The sequence below is a fragment of the Erpetoichthys calabaricus genome, chromosome 5 (assembly GCF_900747795.2).
Source record: "Erpetoichthys calabaricus chromosome 5, fErpCal1.3, whole genome shotgun sequence".
Lineage (NCBI taxonomy): Eukaryota > Metazoa > Chordata > Cladistia > Polypteriformes > Polypteridae > Erpetoichthys > Erpetoichthys calabaricus.
The window spans coordinates 204,211,736-204,226,973 of NC_041398.2; the positions used below are offsets into that span (position 1 = coordinate 204,211,736).

General features: G+C 40.3%; 1 protein-coding gene across 2 annotated transcripts in view; it reads left to right on the forward strand.

Moving 5' to 3' along the window:
* The window catches only part of frmd3 (FERM domain containing 3), a 276,915-nt gene that overhangs the window by 146,245 nt on the left and 115,432 nt on the right, over positions 1 to 15,238 (forward strand). For both annotated transcript variants that reach the window (XM_051928615.1, XM_028802430.2), the window contains exon 2: positions 5,473 to 5,577. In XM_051928615.1, the coding sequence (XP_051784575.1) occupies positions 5,473 to 5,577 (105 nt within the window). The remainder of the gene's footprint in view (positions 1 to 5,472; positions 5,578 to 15,238) is intronic.

A 15,238-nucleotide genomic window follows, 5' to 3' on the forward strand; every position in this document is an offset into this window, starting at 1 on the left:
GTTGCCCTACGGCGTGTGGTTCGTTTATACCTCGTGTCTTCTCATTAAACTTTTATCTCGCGAATATGTTATTGCAATCCGCAGCGGGAGCGTTTCTATAAACTTAATTTAAACTTACGTTTTACACCGTGCTTTGTTTCCCTTATGAACATGCTTGTATGCTTCACTCGCTCCCTTCTCAATTGTTTAATGAATTTTTTGTTCTTCGCTGTTTGCGGCTCCTCCTTCATTTGTCCCTACTGCGTTCACAGTCTTTTCACGTGATTACGTGGGAGGCGTGATGACGTGACACTCAACTCCTCCTCCCACGGCCATCGAGCTGCCGTCCATTACAGTATATTGTGAAAAAAGAGGTTCCAGTTATGACCATTACGCATTGAATTTCGAAATGAAACCTGCCTAACTTTTGTAAGTAAGCTGTAAGGAATCAGCCTGCCAAATTTCAGCCTTCCACCTACACGGGAAGTTGCAGAATTAGTGATGAGTCAGTCAGTCAGTCAGTCAATCAGTCAGTCAGTCAGTCAGTCAGTGAGGGCTTTGCCTTTTATTAGTATAGATTTCTTGGCCTATTGGTTTATAGTCTGGGTTTGTTCTGTAAGTCTCCCTCAGAGGGCAATTTTTGAAAGTATTTTAGGACTTCCGTGATTTTGAGACTCCTGAGTTACAACAGTGTCCATTTAGCAAAAAGTTTGAAAACCACCAGAACGCCCTCTTGAAATGTCTATGTACGTGCCTTCAAAAAGAATTCAGAACCCCTTCACCCTTTTCAAATTTTGTTACGTTGTAGCATTATTCCTAAATCAATTAAATTAATTTTTTCTCACATCAAAAGACACTCTACCCCAGAATGACCAAACCAAAAATGGAATTTTAAAACTTTTTGTACATTTATTAATAACTAGCAAAATACCCGCGCTTCGCAGCGGAGAAGTAGTGTGTTAAAGAGGTTATGAAAAAAAAAGGAAACATTTTAAAAATAACGTAACATGATTGTCAATGTAATTGTGTTGTCATTGTTATGAGTGTTGCTGTGTTTTATATATATAAAATACACACACACACATATAAACATATATATACATATACATATACACATATATATACATATCTACATATATATATATATATATATATATATATATATACATATACACATCCACATATCAACATATATATATACACATATATACACACACACACGCTTTATGGGTGATGATTGTTTTACTGTTTTAATCTTTATTTTATTTTATTGTAGAATCAACTCCTATCTGCGCACAGCAGGGCAGCCGTGGGCGGATGCGTATGGTGTATTCACTCCATGTTATCGTGCATTGCGCCGTCAGTGGTATTTTGATAAAAGAATTTGAACAACATATAAGAAGCGTATAAATTATTAAACAGTAAAACATTAACATTTAAGAAGTAAAGTTACATGAAGTACTACTGCAGTGCCTTCGGGTATACCTCATTTTTTGTTTGCCCATTACATGCTTAAATGTATACATTTTTTGGTGCACCTACCTGAGAACACGCGACATATAACCGAGCGTGGGGAGAAGCATGGATTTTAAACACGCGTTGAGTTCATCTGCTGGTCTCCCTCGTGGAATAACTGGTAATGTTTGACTAAAATCTACAGCGAGTAAAACGACATTACCTCCTATTTTTTTTTTTTACGATCTCTGAGATCTTGCTTTTTTCGGTTCAAGGCTTCATAAGCTCTTTTATGTTGTATGGTGTACTTATCCCAAACCATCATCTTTGAATGTTGCAAGACTTTCGCCTTGTATGTAGATCGGGGTAATTACATTCATTGCATTCCTAGTCTGAATCACAATCTGATTGTATGGGTGGTTACCTGGCACTGTATGGTTGCCACCCGTCCTTTAAAATACGGAATCGTGCCGCGTTTGAGAATGAAATTGCGCGTCCCGTTTTGAATCAATACTGGACGGGATTTATCCCGTATTTTTTTTATCATTTTTTTTTTTAAAGCAGCGTCTCATGCAAATCATCCCACACGCATTTTATGAAGATGCCTCCTTTCCTACTTTGGATTGTGTAATACTTGATGTCATCGTTAGTTTGATTGGTGTTTTTAACTGTCCAGTGAGTAGGGCGTGTCTTTTAAGTACAGTCTGCAAAGTGTTGGCACTGAGATGTGGCGTCAGCGCCATAGTTGAAGCCCCTAACGTTGCGGTCAGCAAGTCGGCAAACATCCGCCATGTGCCGTCTTTCAGTTGCGAGAAGCAGATCATAGAATGGTTGAAACTGTTGCCCCTAACGTTGCGCCACGGCGTGTGGTTCGTTTATACCTCGTGTCTTCTCATTAAAGTTTTATCTCACGAATATGTTATTGCAATCCGCAGCGGGAGCGTTTCTATAAACTTAATTGAAACTTACGTTTTACACCGTGCTTTGTTTCCCTTATGAACATGCTTGTATGCTTAACTCGCTCCGTTCTCAATTGTTTAATTAATTTTTTGCTCTTAGCTGTTCGCGGCTCTTCCTCCATTTCCCCCCTACTTCGTTCTTTTATCTCGCGAATATGTTATTGCAATCCTTAACGGGAGCGTTTCAATAAACCGATTGAAAATAGTTTTGCATTTACCTTTTTAGTAAAAGGCGAGCTTTTAAGCCTGAGAAATCACCCCGTAAATGCACACGTTTAATTGCACATGTGTTAATATGTATGGTTACACAGTATTAAAAGACAGTGAACAACGTCAGTTACCTTTGTTCCCGCGTTTGATAAAAGGTGAGCTTTTAAGCCTGAGAAATCACCCCGTAAATGCACACGTTTAATTGCACATGTGTTAATATGTATGCTTACACAGTATTAAAAGACAGTCAAAAATTAACGTCATTTACCTTCGTTCCCGCGTGTGACTCGTGCTGTAAATCTCTTCCTTGTTTTTAGTTCACGTGATTACGTAGGAGGCGTGATGACGCGATACGTGACTCCGCCTCCTCCATTACAGTGTATGGACAAAAAATATGTTCCAGTTATGACCATTACGCTTTGAATTTCGAAATGAAACCTGCCTAACTTTTGTAAGTAAGCTGTAAGGAATGAGCCTGCCAAATTTCAGCCTTCCACCTACACGGGAAGTTGGAGAATTAGTGATGAGTGAGTCAGTGAGTCAGTCAGTCAGTCAGTGAGGGCTTTGCCTTTTATTATTATAGATAAAAAACTGAAATATCACATTGAAATGGGTATTCAGACACTTTGCAATGACAATTGAATTTTGGCTCAGTTGCTTCCCATTCTATTGATTATTTTTGAGATGTTTCTACACCTTGCTTAGAGGTGGTAAATGCAATTGATTGCATGTAATTGGGAAAGCCACACATCTGTCTCTAGAAGGTTTTACAGTTGGCAGTGTGTATCAGAACAAAAACTAAGCCACGAAGATGAAGGAATTGCCAGGAGAGATTAGAGACAGGATATTGTAGAGGCGCAGATCTGGGGAAGATTGCAACAACTTTCTGCAGCAATGAAGGTTCCCAGAGCAGAGTGGCCTCCATAATTCTTAAATGGAATATGTTTGCCACAACCATGACTCTTTAGACCTAGTGTGGTGTATGGCCAGGGCCCGGCCAGGACACCTCTGCGCTGGAAGGACCTGTGGAGGCAGCGTATCCAGAGCATTACCTCCCCCGGAGCACTAGGTGGCAGCCCTCCTGGGTTGCAGCGGTGACTCAGACTCCTGCAGGGCTCCATGGAAGCTGGAGTTTGGTACAGACCTGTTGGGTTCCATGGGTGTCGCCAGGGGGTGCTGCTGAGCCCTTAACTGCCCAGAACTAGGTCAACGAGCACCTGGAGCACTTCTGGGTGCGTTATACAAGGAGCCAGCAGCCACTATTCCAGGAGCCAGAGTTGGGTGAGAGAAGACAAAGCTTGCTGGATGAAGATTGGTGGCAAAGAAAGAGAGGGGAAGGAAAAGATTAATAGAAGTGTTTGGTGTGCTGTACACGTGGGAAATGGGGAGAGGTGTTTCCCATGGGAAAATGAAAAAATAAAAACGTGTGCCCTGAACTTGTGTATTGTGTCTGTCTGTGTCGGGTTTGGGTGGCAGGAGTGCCCCCTTCAGGCCACACGGGCCAAACAGAACAATCGGCAGAGAAGGGCTTGGCAAGAGAAGCGACAAAGAAGCCAATGGTCACTCTGGCTGAGCTAAAGAGAAACTTCGGAGATGGGAGAAACTTCTAAAAGGACAACCAAAACTGCAACACTCCATCAGTATGGGCTATATGGCCAGTCAACACATGAAATCCCACTTGGAGTTTTGTAAAAAGTCACCAAAAAGACTCTCAGACTATGAGAAACAAGATTCTCTGGTCTGACAGAACCAAAACCAAACTGTTTGGCTTCATTTCTAAGTGTTACATATGTCTGAAGGAAACCTGGCCGCACTCACCTCTGCAATACCAATCTACCAGTGAAGGATGGTAATGAGTGCTTTGGGGTTGTTTTGCAGAAGCAGGAACTGGGAGACTAGACAGGGCTGAGGGAAAGCTAAATGGAGGACAGTACAGAGATATCCATAATGAAACCCTACTCCAGAGTGTGCTGGAACTCAGACAAGACTGAGGGTTCACCTTCAAACAGGATAATGACTAAAGCAAAGCTAAGACAACGGAATAGTGGCTTAGGGTCAACACTGCTAATGTTCTTGAGTGGTCAGCCAGAGGCCAAATAGAACAGTTCTGAAATGCTCTAAAAATATTTGTCCTCTAACGGTCTCCATCCATCGTAACAGAGCTTGGGAGGATCTGCAGAGGAGAATGACAGAAAAATCCAAATCCATGTGTGCAAAGCTTGTTGCATCATACCCCAGACTCCAGGCTGTAATCGCTGCCTAACGTGCTTCAATGAAGTACTTAGCAAAGGGTCTGAATATTTGCGTCACTGTGATACTGTATTTCAGTTGTTTATTTTTAATAACCTTGCACAAAATGTGTAAAGTCTTGTTTTAGCTTTGCTTCATGTGGGGAAAAAAAGAAATGTAAATGATTTTAACAACATAGCCTAATTTGTAAAAAGTGAGGGGGCCTGAATACTTTCTGAAGGTGCTGTATGTATGATATTAAACCACTACATCATGCAAATTATTGTAGACTATCACAGACTTTACCTTTGAAAAGTTAAAGGAGGACTAACAAAATCCACACCTCCCCACTCCTGCAGCACAACAAATATAAATATACAGGTTATATGGCACCCATGAATACAGGTATACAAATGCCACTACTCATAGAGCTACAAACTGTTCCCATATCATAATTTATCAAGCATGACTTTAAATAGTACTTTTTAATTATTGGTTTACCTCAACAATGTGTAGGTATTATTCTTTTTATTTACCATTGATGCTGTTTTCAGAAGAATATGCTGCCTTTTGAAATGTTTGCATTTATTGTTGTCTCCTAATTGCATTCCTAATTTTCCTCTATTCTCCTCCTCTTTAGAGAGAAACCAAGGGCCAGTTTCTCCTAGACCACATCTGCAATCACTACAGCCTATTAGAGAAAGATTATTTTGGCATCAGATATGTTGACCCAGAAAAGCAACGGGTATGTAATAAAAGGCTATTTATTTTCCTAAAGCTACAATAATATTACTGGAAAACTCATAAGCTGTGCTGTGTTCCACAGTGTTGGGTACTATAATGTTCTGTTATATACAGTATGTTACAAATAATTTAAGGGAATGCCGTAATACGTTTAAAACTGTAGTGCTAAAGAATGTGTATCTTTAGGAGAGATGACATAACAATGTCTCTGTATTCTGCTTGTCTTTTATAAAGTTCTATTTAGTTTTAAGACCCCTTCACATTCCTTCATTTCATCTCAAAATTAAAAACTTTGGTTTTGTGGCACAGACATTTATTCTGAACTTTCTATTTTTTCAATTTTTTTGACAAATCACACTGTTTTCTTCAGCTTCACCTCTGAAGTTTCACTTTTTGCTGTTAGCCCTTTAGAGAATGAAACATTTTGTTGGCCTGTTTGTTTCCTTTGTCAGTCTGTGTTAAACTATAAGAAAGAAATGTGACCAACTAGCTAATCTTGTAATGCACATTTCCACACTGCTTTCTTAAAATAAGTGTGAACTAGTTTTATGTGGATATTACATTATTAGCTAAATATGGGAATGAATCAAAGTAAGTGAACAGTCCAAACTTTATGAGCTTCTTAAAGTCAATAGATTAATATTCTAAGAAAGCATGTTAACATATGCAGTAAAATGAATGGCTGTGAAAGAAAACCAAGCTACACACTGACAACAAAGATACTATAAAGTAGTCTCAGATCTTGTCATGAATTTCTTTTAAATAAGTGTCCCCATTGTTACTCTGTAAAGTGTTCGTTGTACTGTATATTCTTATTTTAATTCAGTAGGTCTGTTAGAAAGAGGCAAGTGAACACTCCATTCTACTACAGCCACTCAGACAAGGCAAAGAGAGTCCTATGGCTTGTCTAGACACCAATAAGAAAGGCAGCCTACAAGCAGTAAATCATCCTGTAGACTGTGGAAAGTTGGCAGAAAATTAGAAACTCAAAAAGTGCAACTTATTGCATGATTCAAGCTATGCCATGTTTAAGGTGAGGCTAAAGGAAATGCATTGTTCTTTAATAGTAATATATACAGTACAAGTTTGCGAGAGAAGACACAACAATTCCCAGAATTGCTTAAAAACTTTATTAAACAAAATAGAAAGGTTTATTTTAGCCACTGCCAAAATACAGTGGAACCTCGGTTCACGAACGTCTCGGAACATGTACAAATCGGTTTACGACCAAAAAGTTTGCCAAACTTTTGCATCTGTTCACGACTACACACTCGGTATATGAACAAGCCAGTTTCCCTTTCGGTTTGTACGTGTTCAGTCTCTCCCTGTGCATTTCCTGTGCAGTGAGCAAGAGAGAGAGAGCGAGAGAGCGCGACACACACACGAGAGAGAGACACACACACATAGGTGCGAGAGAGAGACACACACACACAGGCGCATGAGAGAGAGACACACACACACAGGCGCATGAGAGAGAGACACACACACACAGGCGCGTGCGAGAGAAACACACACACACACAGGCGCGCGAGAGACACACACACACACACAGGCGCGCGAGAGAGACACACACACACACACAGGCGTGCAAGAGAGACACACACACAGGCGCGCGAGAGAGAGAGACACACACACAGGCACGCGAGAGACAGACACACACACACACACACAGGCGCGCAAGAGAGAGAGACACACACACAGGCGCGCGAGAGAGAGAGAGACACACACACAGGCGCGCGCGAGAGAGAGAGAGACACACACACAGGTGCGCGAGAGAGAGACACACACACACAGGCGCATGAGAGGGAGACACACACACACACAGGCGCGCGAGAGAGACACACACACACAGGCGCACGAGAGACACACACACACACACACAGGCGCGCGAGAGAGAGACACACACACACACACACACACACACACACACACACACACACACACACACAGGCGCGCGAGAGAGAGAGAGAGACACACACACAGGCGCGCAAATGAGAGACACACACACACAGGCAGCGCGAGAGAGACACACACACAGGCAAGCAAGCGAGAGAGAGGGCTGGATGCATAAGGTAGAGAAGGCAGTTAAAGAATGCACTGGGCTTGTTTTTGTTTTCACTTCTGTTTCCAGTGATCGGTTCGTAGTGTGCATTGTTGCAATGTTACTTTTCTTGGTGGTTTATTAAATTACGGATTTTTTCAAATGTTAATTTTTTTTTCTTGTGCTTAAAACTCTATTGCAGTGTTAGTTTTCTCTGTTGTTCAAGGTTTTCTCAGTGTTATTCAATGTTTTTACATTTAGTTTACTATTACGCTGTGCATTCTATGGTTTAATTAACTATATTTGTGCTTAAAAACTAAAAAAAATATATATATTTACATATAGTTCGTATGGTCTGGAACGGATTAATTGTATTTACATACAATCCTAAGGGGGAAATTACTTCGGTTCACAACCAAATCGGGTTACAACCAGAGTTTTGGAACGAATTATGGTCGTGAACCGAGGTTCCACTGTACTCCTCTTGAGAAACAACACACTTGTTCCACCACATCTCCCATTCCTAGGAAACATTACCTGTCCTTACCCTTTGTTAACATGTCTAGAGGCTCTCATGTTTTTTTCCTGGATTTCTTCCATGGTAGTAAATCTTCCCTTCAGTGTTAATTTTAATTTATAAACAAAAGCAGTCACTAGGACTAGCTGACGAATTTGGGGAGTGCAAAAGAGCAGCCACATTGTTTTTGCTCAAAAACCTTTTGTCTGTCAAAGCGATGTGTGCAGCTGTGTTTTTATGTTGCAAAATGCAGTTTTGTGTGCACCATTGCTCCGGACACTTTTATCTTGATGCTTGTCTGCAGATGCCTCAGCAGTTTATTGTAAAGTTGATGATTAATATTCTTGTCATGGGAAACAAACTGTTGTCCATCAATGTTTAAAAATGCGAACATTGTTGTGTTGATGTTTGATATGACCAGTTTTGCTTTTTTATGGTTTGATTGTCACTTTTTTCTTGTAAGTAGAACTGTAAAACTTTGCTTTGACATCCATCCATCCATTATCCAACCCGCTATATCCTAATTACAGGGTCATGGGGATCTGCTGGAGCCAATCCCAGCCAACACAGGGCGCAAAGCAGGAAACAAACCCTGGCAGGGCGCCAGCCCACCGCAGGGCACGCACACACACACACACACACACACACACACACACACACACACACACCCACTAGAGACAATTTAGGATCGCCAATGCACCTAACCTGCACGTCTTTGGACTGTGGGAGGAAACCCGGAGGACACGGGGAGAACATGCAAACTCCACGCAGGGAGGACCCGGGAAGCAAACCTAGGTCTCCTTACTGCAAGGCAGCAGCGCTACCCACTGTGCCACCATGCCACCTGCTTTGACATTTTTGACAAATAAATAAATAGTTACAGTATGGTAACAAGAAACACCCAATGACCTCTTTTGAATGTCACTTGTTGGCTGAGGCTTCCTAGAGTTTAATAAATACTTAGCTTTCTAAAGCACTTTGGCAGTCAAAATGTCAAATGGTAATGTGCTTGCTGGAATTTGATTGAATATGGCTTCTGGGCAGCACAGGGGAGGATATAATACAAGGCAAGTATGGAGTACAGCAGTAAAATTTTGTATAGTAAGCACCCATGAGAAACATCAGTAGCATTTTCATCACAATTCAACTAAATGTTATAAAAACAGTTTTAGTAAAAACAGACTTTCTGAAAAAAGCTTTCAAGATGGTTAGAAAGAAGCTTTTGTATTTTGCCTGCACTGTAGTGTCTTCAGCCAAAAAAAAAAATCACTTTCAGCAATGACATCTGTTGCACACTATTTATAACACAGATAACTGTATGTTTATTCTGCTAATTAAGTCATCCTTAATGTTATATATTGAAATGCATGTGGATAGTGGAGAGATACAGTATCATTCTTAACAGTTAGTTAGATGTGTTTGCTCCTGGATTCTTTGGTGTTTAAACAAGTTTTAGAATATGAAATACAGTACCTGTCTTTCCAACTTTTATAAAGAATAGGGGGCTTCGCTCGCCAACCCCCATTTTTGTTTTTCCGGATACACACTTTTAAGATTTTTTTTTCTTTGAATTGTTGCTATTTCATTAGTTTTATTTCTGAACTTCTGTAAAAACAATATTTGGAATCTTTCGAGTCCCAATGCGTGGAATCTTTTTGATGAGGTCAGTGAGACATGTGTTTAATGACTTTGTACCAGAATTCAGGATAGGTTTCTCTGTTTGGGATTTCAGCACAGACAAAGCGATCTACGTCATCAGCAGTTAATAATTTTTTTTCAAAGTTACCAATAAATGCATGTGAGGTACACTCCGTTTTTGAAATTCTCTTGACTTAAACTTCAAAGCCTTACAATATTTACATACTTCTGACATATCACTTACAGTATGTCCATATATTCAATCTTTATTCGCCTTTTAGTTATTTCTCTGAGTAATAATTTCTCTTTGTTTGCGCTAATGCGATGTTTACTTTCTTTCATATTCTGTATCTTGTTCTGCATGTGTTTCGCGCCTATGTTTTTTTTGAGTCTTTTGAATTCCAGTTTTCATTATCTCGAACCTGCTATGCATGTGTTTGGCCCCCTTGTTTTTTAACCTTTTTATGACATTTTACTTTGTTTTCTACTCTGTCTTTTATTTCTGAACTCGCTTTGTCTTGCTTTTGATTCAATGACACCTGGTCCGTGGTGATTATTTTCCCTTTTTCGAGTAATAATTTCCGTTTGTTTGCATTACTGCGATCTTTACTTTCTTTTTTTTATACTTTCTAATTTTCCTACTTTCATATTCTTTAACTTTCTCCACATGTATATTGTGCCAACTTTTTTTTTTTTGAGCCTTTCGAATTCCATTGCTTTCATAATCTCTAACCTGCTCTGCATGTGTATAGCTCCAACTTCCGGATTGGATGTGCTTTTTTTTCAATTCCACTTCTTCTGGGCATATAATTACTTTCCTTATTTTCTGAATTTGCACCTAGAATATTCTTTTTTTTCTTTTTTGTCTCTCCAAAACTTTTGAGTCTCTTTTTTCCATGCTGCTTTCTTCTTCGCTTAGTCGTCTACATTTCATCTATAACGTATTATCCTTATATGCTTTATATACGCTGAGACCCCTGGATCTGTGTGTGCTCAAAGCCAAAACACAGCTGAGTGTGTTGCTGCCCGTGCTGTTATTTGATATTGATTGTAAGTAGGGCGTGTCTTGCAAGATTCTCATGTTCTACGTCATCGCGAGACGGTCCTGAGTCAATCTCTTGGCATAAAGTCTCATGTTTAAGGTTCCTGCGAGATGCTCCGTAGCCAATCTCTTTAGTCTTGTGGATCTTTTAAGTGTCTTCCGTGATCTTAACGTGAAGATCACGTCTCGACGCCCTGCTGATTCTCTGCAGGATTTTTTTTTATAATAGAGAGATATTATATAGATATAAAGATTTTATAAAGATCTATGATATAAAAATATTTCAACAATTTTGTTAATCAGTTTATAATGGCAGTTAGAGATCATAATATCATACTACTGATAATGTAGTGTGTAATTTCATATCATACAGTATGTTGTAATATGAGCAGTTAGAGATCATCAGAATCAAACATACTGTACACTGAGTTGCCAGTTTATTAGGTTCATCTTTTTCTTTCTGACAAAAACCTTATGTGATAGGCAGACCAGCATTTCTGCCAATGGATAATGTTTACTTTATGTTGGAATGGGCAAAATGAGGGACCATTGTGACTTCAGTGACTGTGTGATAGCTGGGTCTAGGTATGTCAGTTCTAGTATGTCTCAAATGGTAGTCGTCATGGGCTTTTCATGTACAATAACACTTCAATGGTTTATTGAGAATGGTGCAGAGAGCAAAAAATTATAGGTGGTAAACGCAGTCATGTGGACAGAAATAGCTTTTGAATCAGAGGTGTCAGAGGAGAAGGCAAGAATCATACAAGCAAACAAGACTGGCAACACCCAGAAAAATCACCTCCATGTTTAACATTGGAGTGTAGATTATCATCTCAAAATGCCCCACTTATTAGACTTTGTCTACAATGGGCTATCAAAGCTGAAGACCACGTCGGGTGCTGACATTGTCATTGAAAAATGATAGCACTTCTCAAGTGAGCACTGAAACATTAAAACTGGACCATTGAGGGGTGAAAAAGAGGTGCTTCGTCAGACCAAATTAGGTTCCTTTTGCATCATGCTAATGAAGAGATCAGAATTTGGTGCAGGCAACATTAGTCTAAGAATTAGCCCAACATTAGCCATCTTTTTTGTGTTAACAGTACAGGATGATGGTGGCAGTGTGATGTATGTGTAAATATTTTCCTAGCACATATTAGTGCCCTCATAACCATTGACAAACGTTTGAAAGCAAGGTGTCATTGCTGACCAAGTTCTTCCCTTCATGACTCCTACTTGTCTACACTCAGATACATATTTGCAGCATTGTAATGCACCATGGCACAAGACACACATCATCTCCAAAAGTTTCTGGAAACATGACAGAGAGTTTTCATTGCTTCTGTGGCCCACACAGTCCCTTGATCTCAATTCTGTCAAGCATCCCTGGGATGAGGTGTAAAGGGCTGTTTGTAGCCTCTAATTTGCAGCAACTGTGCAACAGTTAACAATGCATCCAGTGTCTTGCCGAATCAATAATTAGATGAATTCATGCTATTCTGAAGGCCAAAGAAGGTGCAACAGACTACTAGAATGGTTTAACTAATTAACTGTTGTGACCACAAGGTGGCACCACTGAGCCCCAAACTCAAGACAGAGTAATACAGCACATGCTGATGTGATAGAGAATTTTTATTCTTGCATGACACTTCTCCAGAATTCTCTCCAGTATTCAACCACAATAACAATACCACGTACGCAATTCTTCCTCCTTCTTTACATCCACTGACTGTTGCTTGCTTCCTCCTGACCGATGTGAGGCAGCGGACTCCTGTTGAGTTGGACCCAGGAATGCTTCTGGTGTCATGCAGTGCCTTCGAGCAAGCTCTTCCAGGCCACAGAAAAAATAGAGCGGTCCTTCCCCCAACAGCACCCTCTATTTTGATACCCAGGGTTCCTGACAGGGCTGCACTTCCAGACTCCATCTGCCAATCAGCCCTGCGTGTGTCCCAACTGGCTACCATATGAGGACCACTGTCACCTAGCATATGGGGGATGGAACGACTCCCGATCATTGGCTTTTATCAATCCGCCCGTTAAACCATACCAGATGGGTACAAATTTATTTCCTTGTCCCACCGGCCAATTTGCCTGTGTTGTTGCACTGGCCTCACATCTGGGTAATGAATCATCCTCTGTCCTGGCTGGGAAGCCCTTTCTCCTCTGACGCTGAATTATGGAGACTTTTAAATGTGTAGTGTAGTGGCAGGTGTGTTTTGTGTTGTTGTCAAATCAGTTCTGTTCTATAAAAAAGCAATCCAGCAAAACATACAAAGAGTGCTGAAACTACATGTGCACGATACAAAATATGACAAACATGGCAATAGTATGTGCCATTTTCTTGGCCTCTTATCCAGCGTGCATGAATCCACCTGTTTAGGGATTTAAACATCAACATCTATTGGTAAAAAGTAGAATTTCAAACTGCCTATCTGTTCATTTATGCAAGAGTTTCACTGAGTCGGTAAGTATGTTCAGTACCCCTGTATCCCCCATATGTTTTTTCCTTCCTTATCTGGAGTTTTTTTTCAATTTCCACCTGACTATCAAATAATTATTGTACTGTATATATCAATTTTATGTAAATTTGTATTGGTTTATTTTTTGTTATGTATTCATTATTATTCGTATCTAATTTTAATTTGTTTTTCTTCCCTGTAACTATTTCATTGATATCTCGTATAGCACTATGAGCTCCATCCTGTGTATGCAAATGCAGCTACAGAAATAAATGCTGTTGTTGTTGCTGATGAGTCTCACCATGTACCAGAAGAAGTTAAAGACTGGCTAGCTCAACTTTAAAATAAAGACCCAAATGAGTAGTTATGGAGTGACAGTTGAAATGTATTTTTCAAATCTATTCATTTAAAAAGATCCCCAGGATTTTAGTGCCTAATATATTGGTACATTCAAGATATCTATACTAATAAAAGGCAAAGCCCTCACTGACTCACTCACTCACTCACTCACTCACTCACTCACTCACTCACTCACTCACTCACTCACTCACTCACTCACTCACTCACTCACTCACTCATCACTAATTCTCCAACTTCCCGTGTAGGTGGAAGGCTGAAATTTGGCAGGCTCATTCCTTACAGCTTACTTACAAAAGTTAGGCAGGTTTCATTTCGAAATTCAAAGCGTAATGGTCATAACTGGAACATATTTTTTGTCCATACACTGTAATGGAGGAGGCGGAGTCACGTATCGCGTCATCACGCCTCCTACGTAATCACGTGAACTAAAAACAAGGAAGACATTTACAGCACGAGTCACACGCGGGAAAAACATTCATTACACAATTGACAAGGCAGCGAAACAATAAGAAGCAAGTGAGTGACGCATACAAGCATCTTCATAAGACACGAGGTATAAAAAAGCACGGTGTAAACCGTAAGTCTAAATTTACTTTATAGAAACGCTCCCGCTGCCGTTTGCAATACCATATTCGCGAGATACAAGTTTAATGAGAAGACACGAGGTATAAAAAAGCACGGTGTAAAGCGTAACCTTAAATTAACTTTATAGAAACGCTTCCGCTGCCGTTTGCAATGCCATATTCGCGAGATACAAGTTTAATGAGAAGACACGAGGTATAAACAAGAGTTTGCATCACTTTGTAACAGAGTTAAAATTGCTGTAGCGAGAAACTTTTAACTGCCGGGTCTTAGCTAACATTAAATAAACCCGTGGACATCGCAACATCACACAAGAGAGCGGCTCACGTGAAGTGACTGAACACAGCAGGAGTGATCACTTCCATAAATCAAACCTGTTCAAAAAACACATTACACAATTGATAAGGTAGGAAAAGAATATGAAACAAAGCACGGTATAAACCGTAACTTTAAATTAAGTTTATAGAAACGCTGCCGTTTGCAATACCATATTCGCCCCTGCGAAGCGCGGTGATTTTGCTATATATATTAAACTATTTCAACCATTGTATGATCTGCTTCTCGCAACTGAAAGAGGGCACCGCGGCAGAAGTTAGCCGACTTGCTCACCAACCACAAGCGTTACCTGGTAGGTAACCACTCATACAATCAGATTGTGAATCACACTACGAATGCCTGCAATGTAATTTCCCCGATCTACATGCTGTCAAATGAACGAACCACACGCCGTGGCACAACGTTAGGGGCTTCGCCTCTACGTCCGAGGATCGATTCCTGTAAGGGAGTGCAGTGACTGTGTACTCCTGATGAGCCCACAATTACGGCGAAACACGTGTCGCATACTATGCATCTTCAAAGCACGGTGTAAACAGTAAGTTTAAATTGAGTTTATAGAAACGCTCCCGCTGCCGTTTGCAATACCATATTAGATGACTTTGTAACGGAGTTAAAATTGCTGGAGCGATAAATTTTTAACTGCCGGGTCATGTCGCGTGTTCTTGGGTAGGTACACCAAAAAATGTA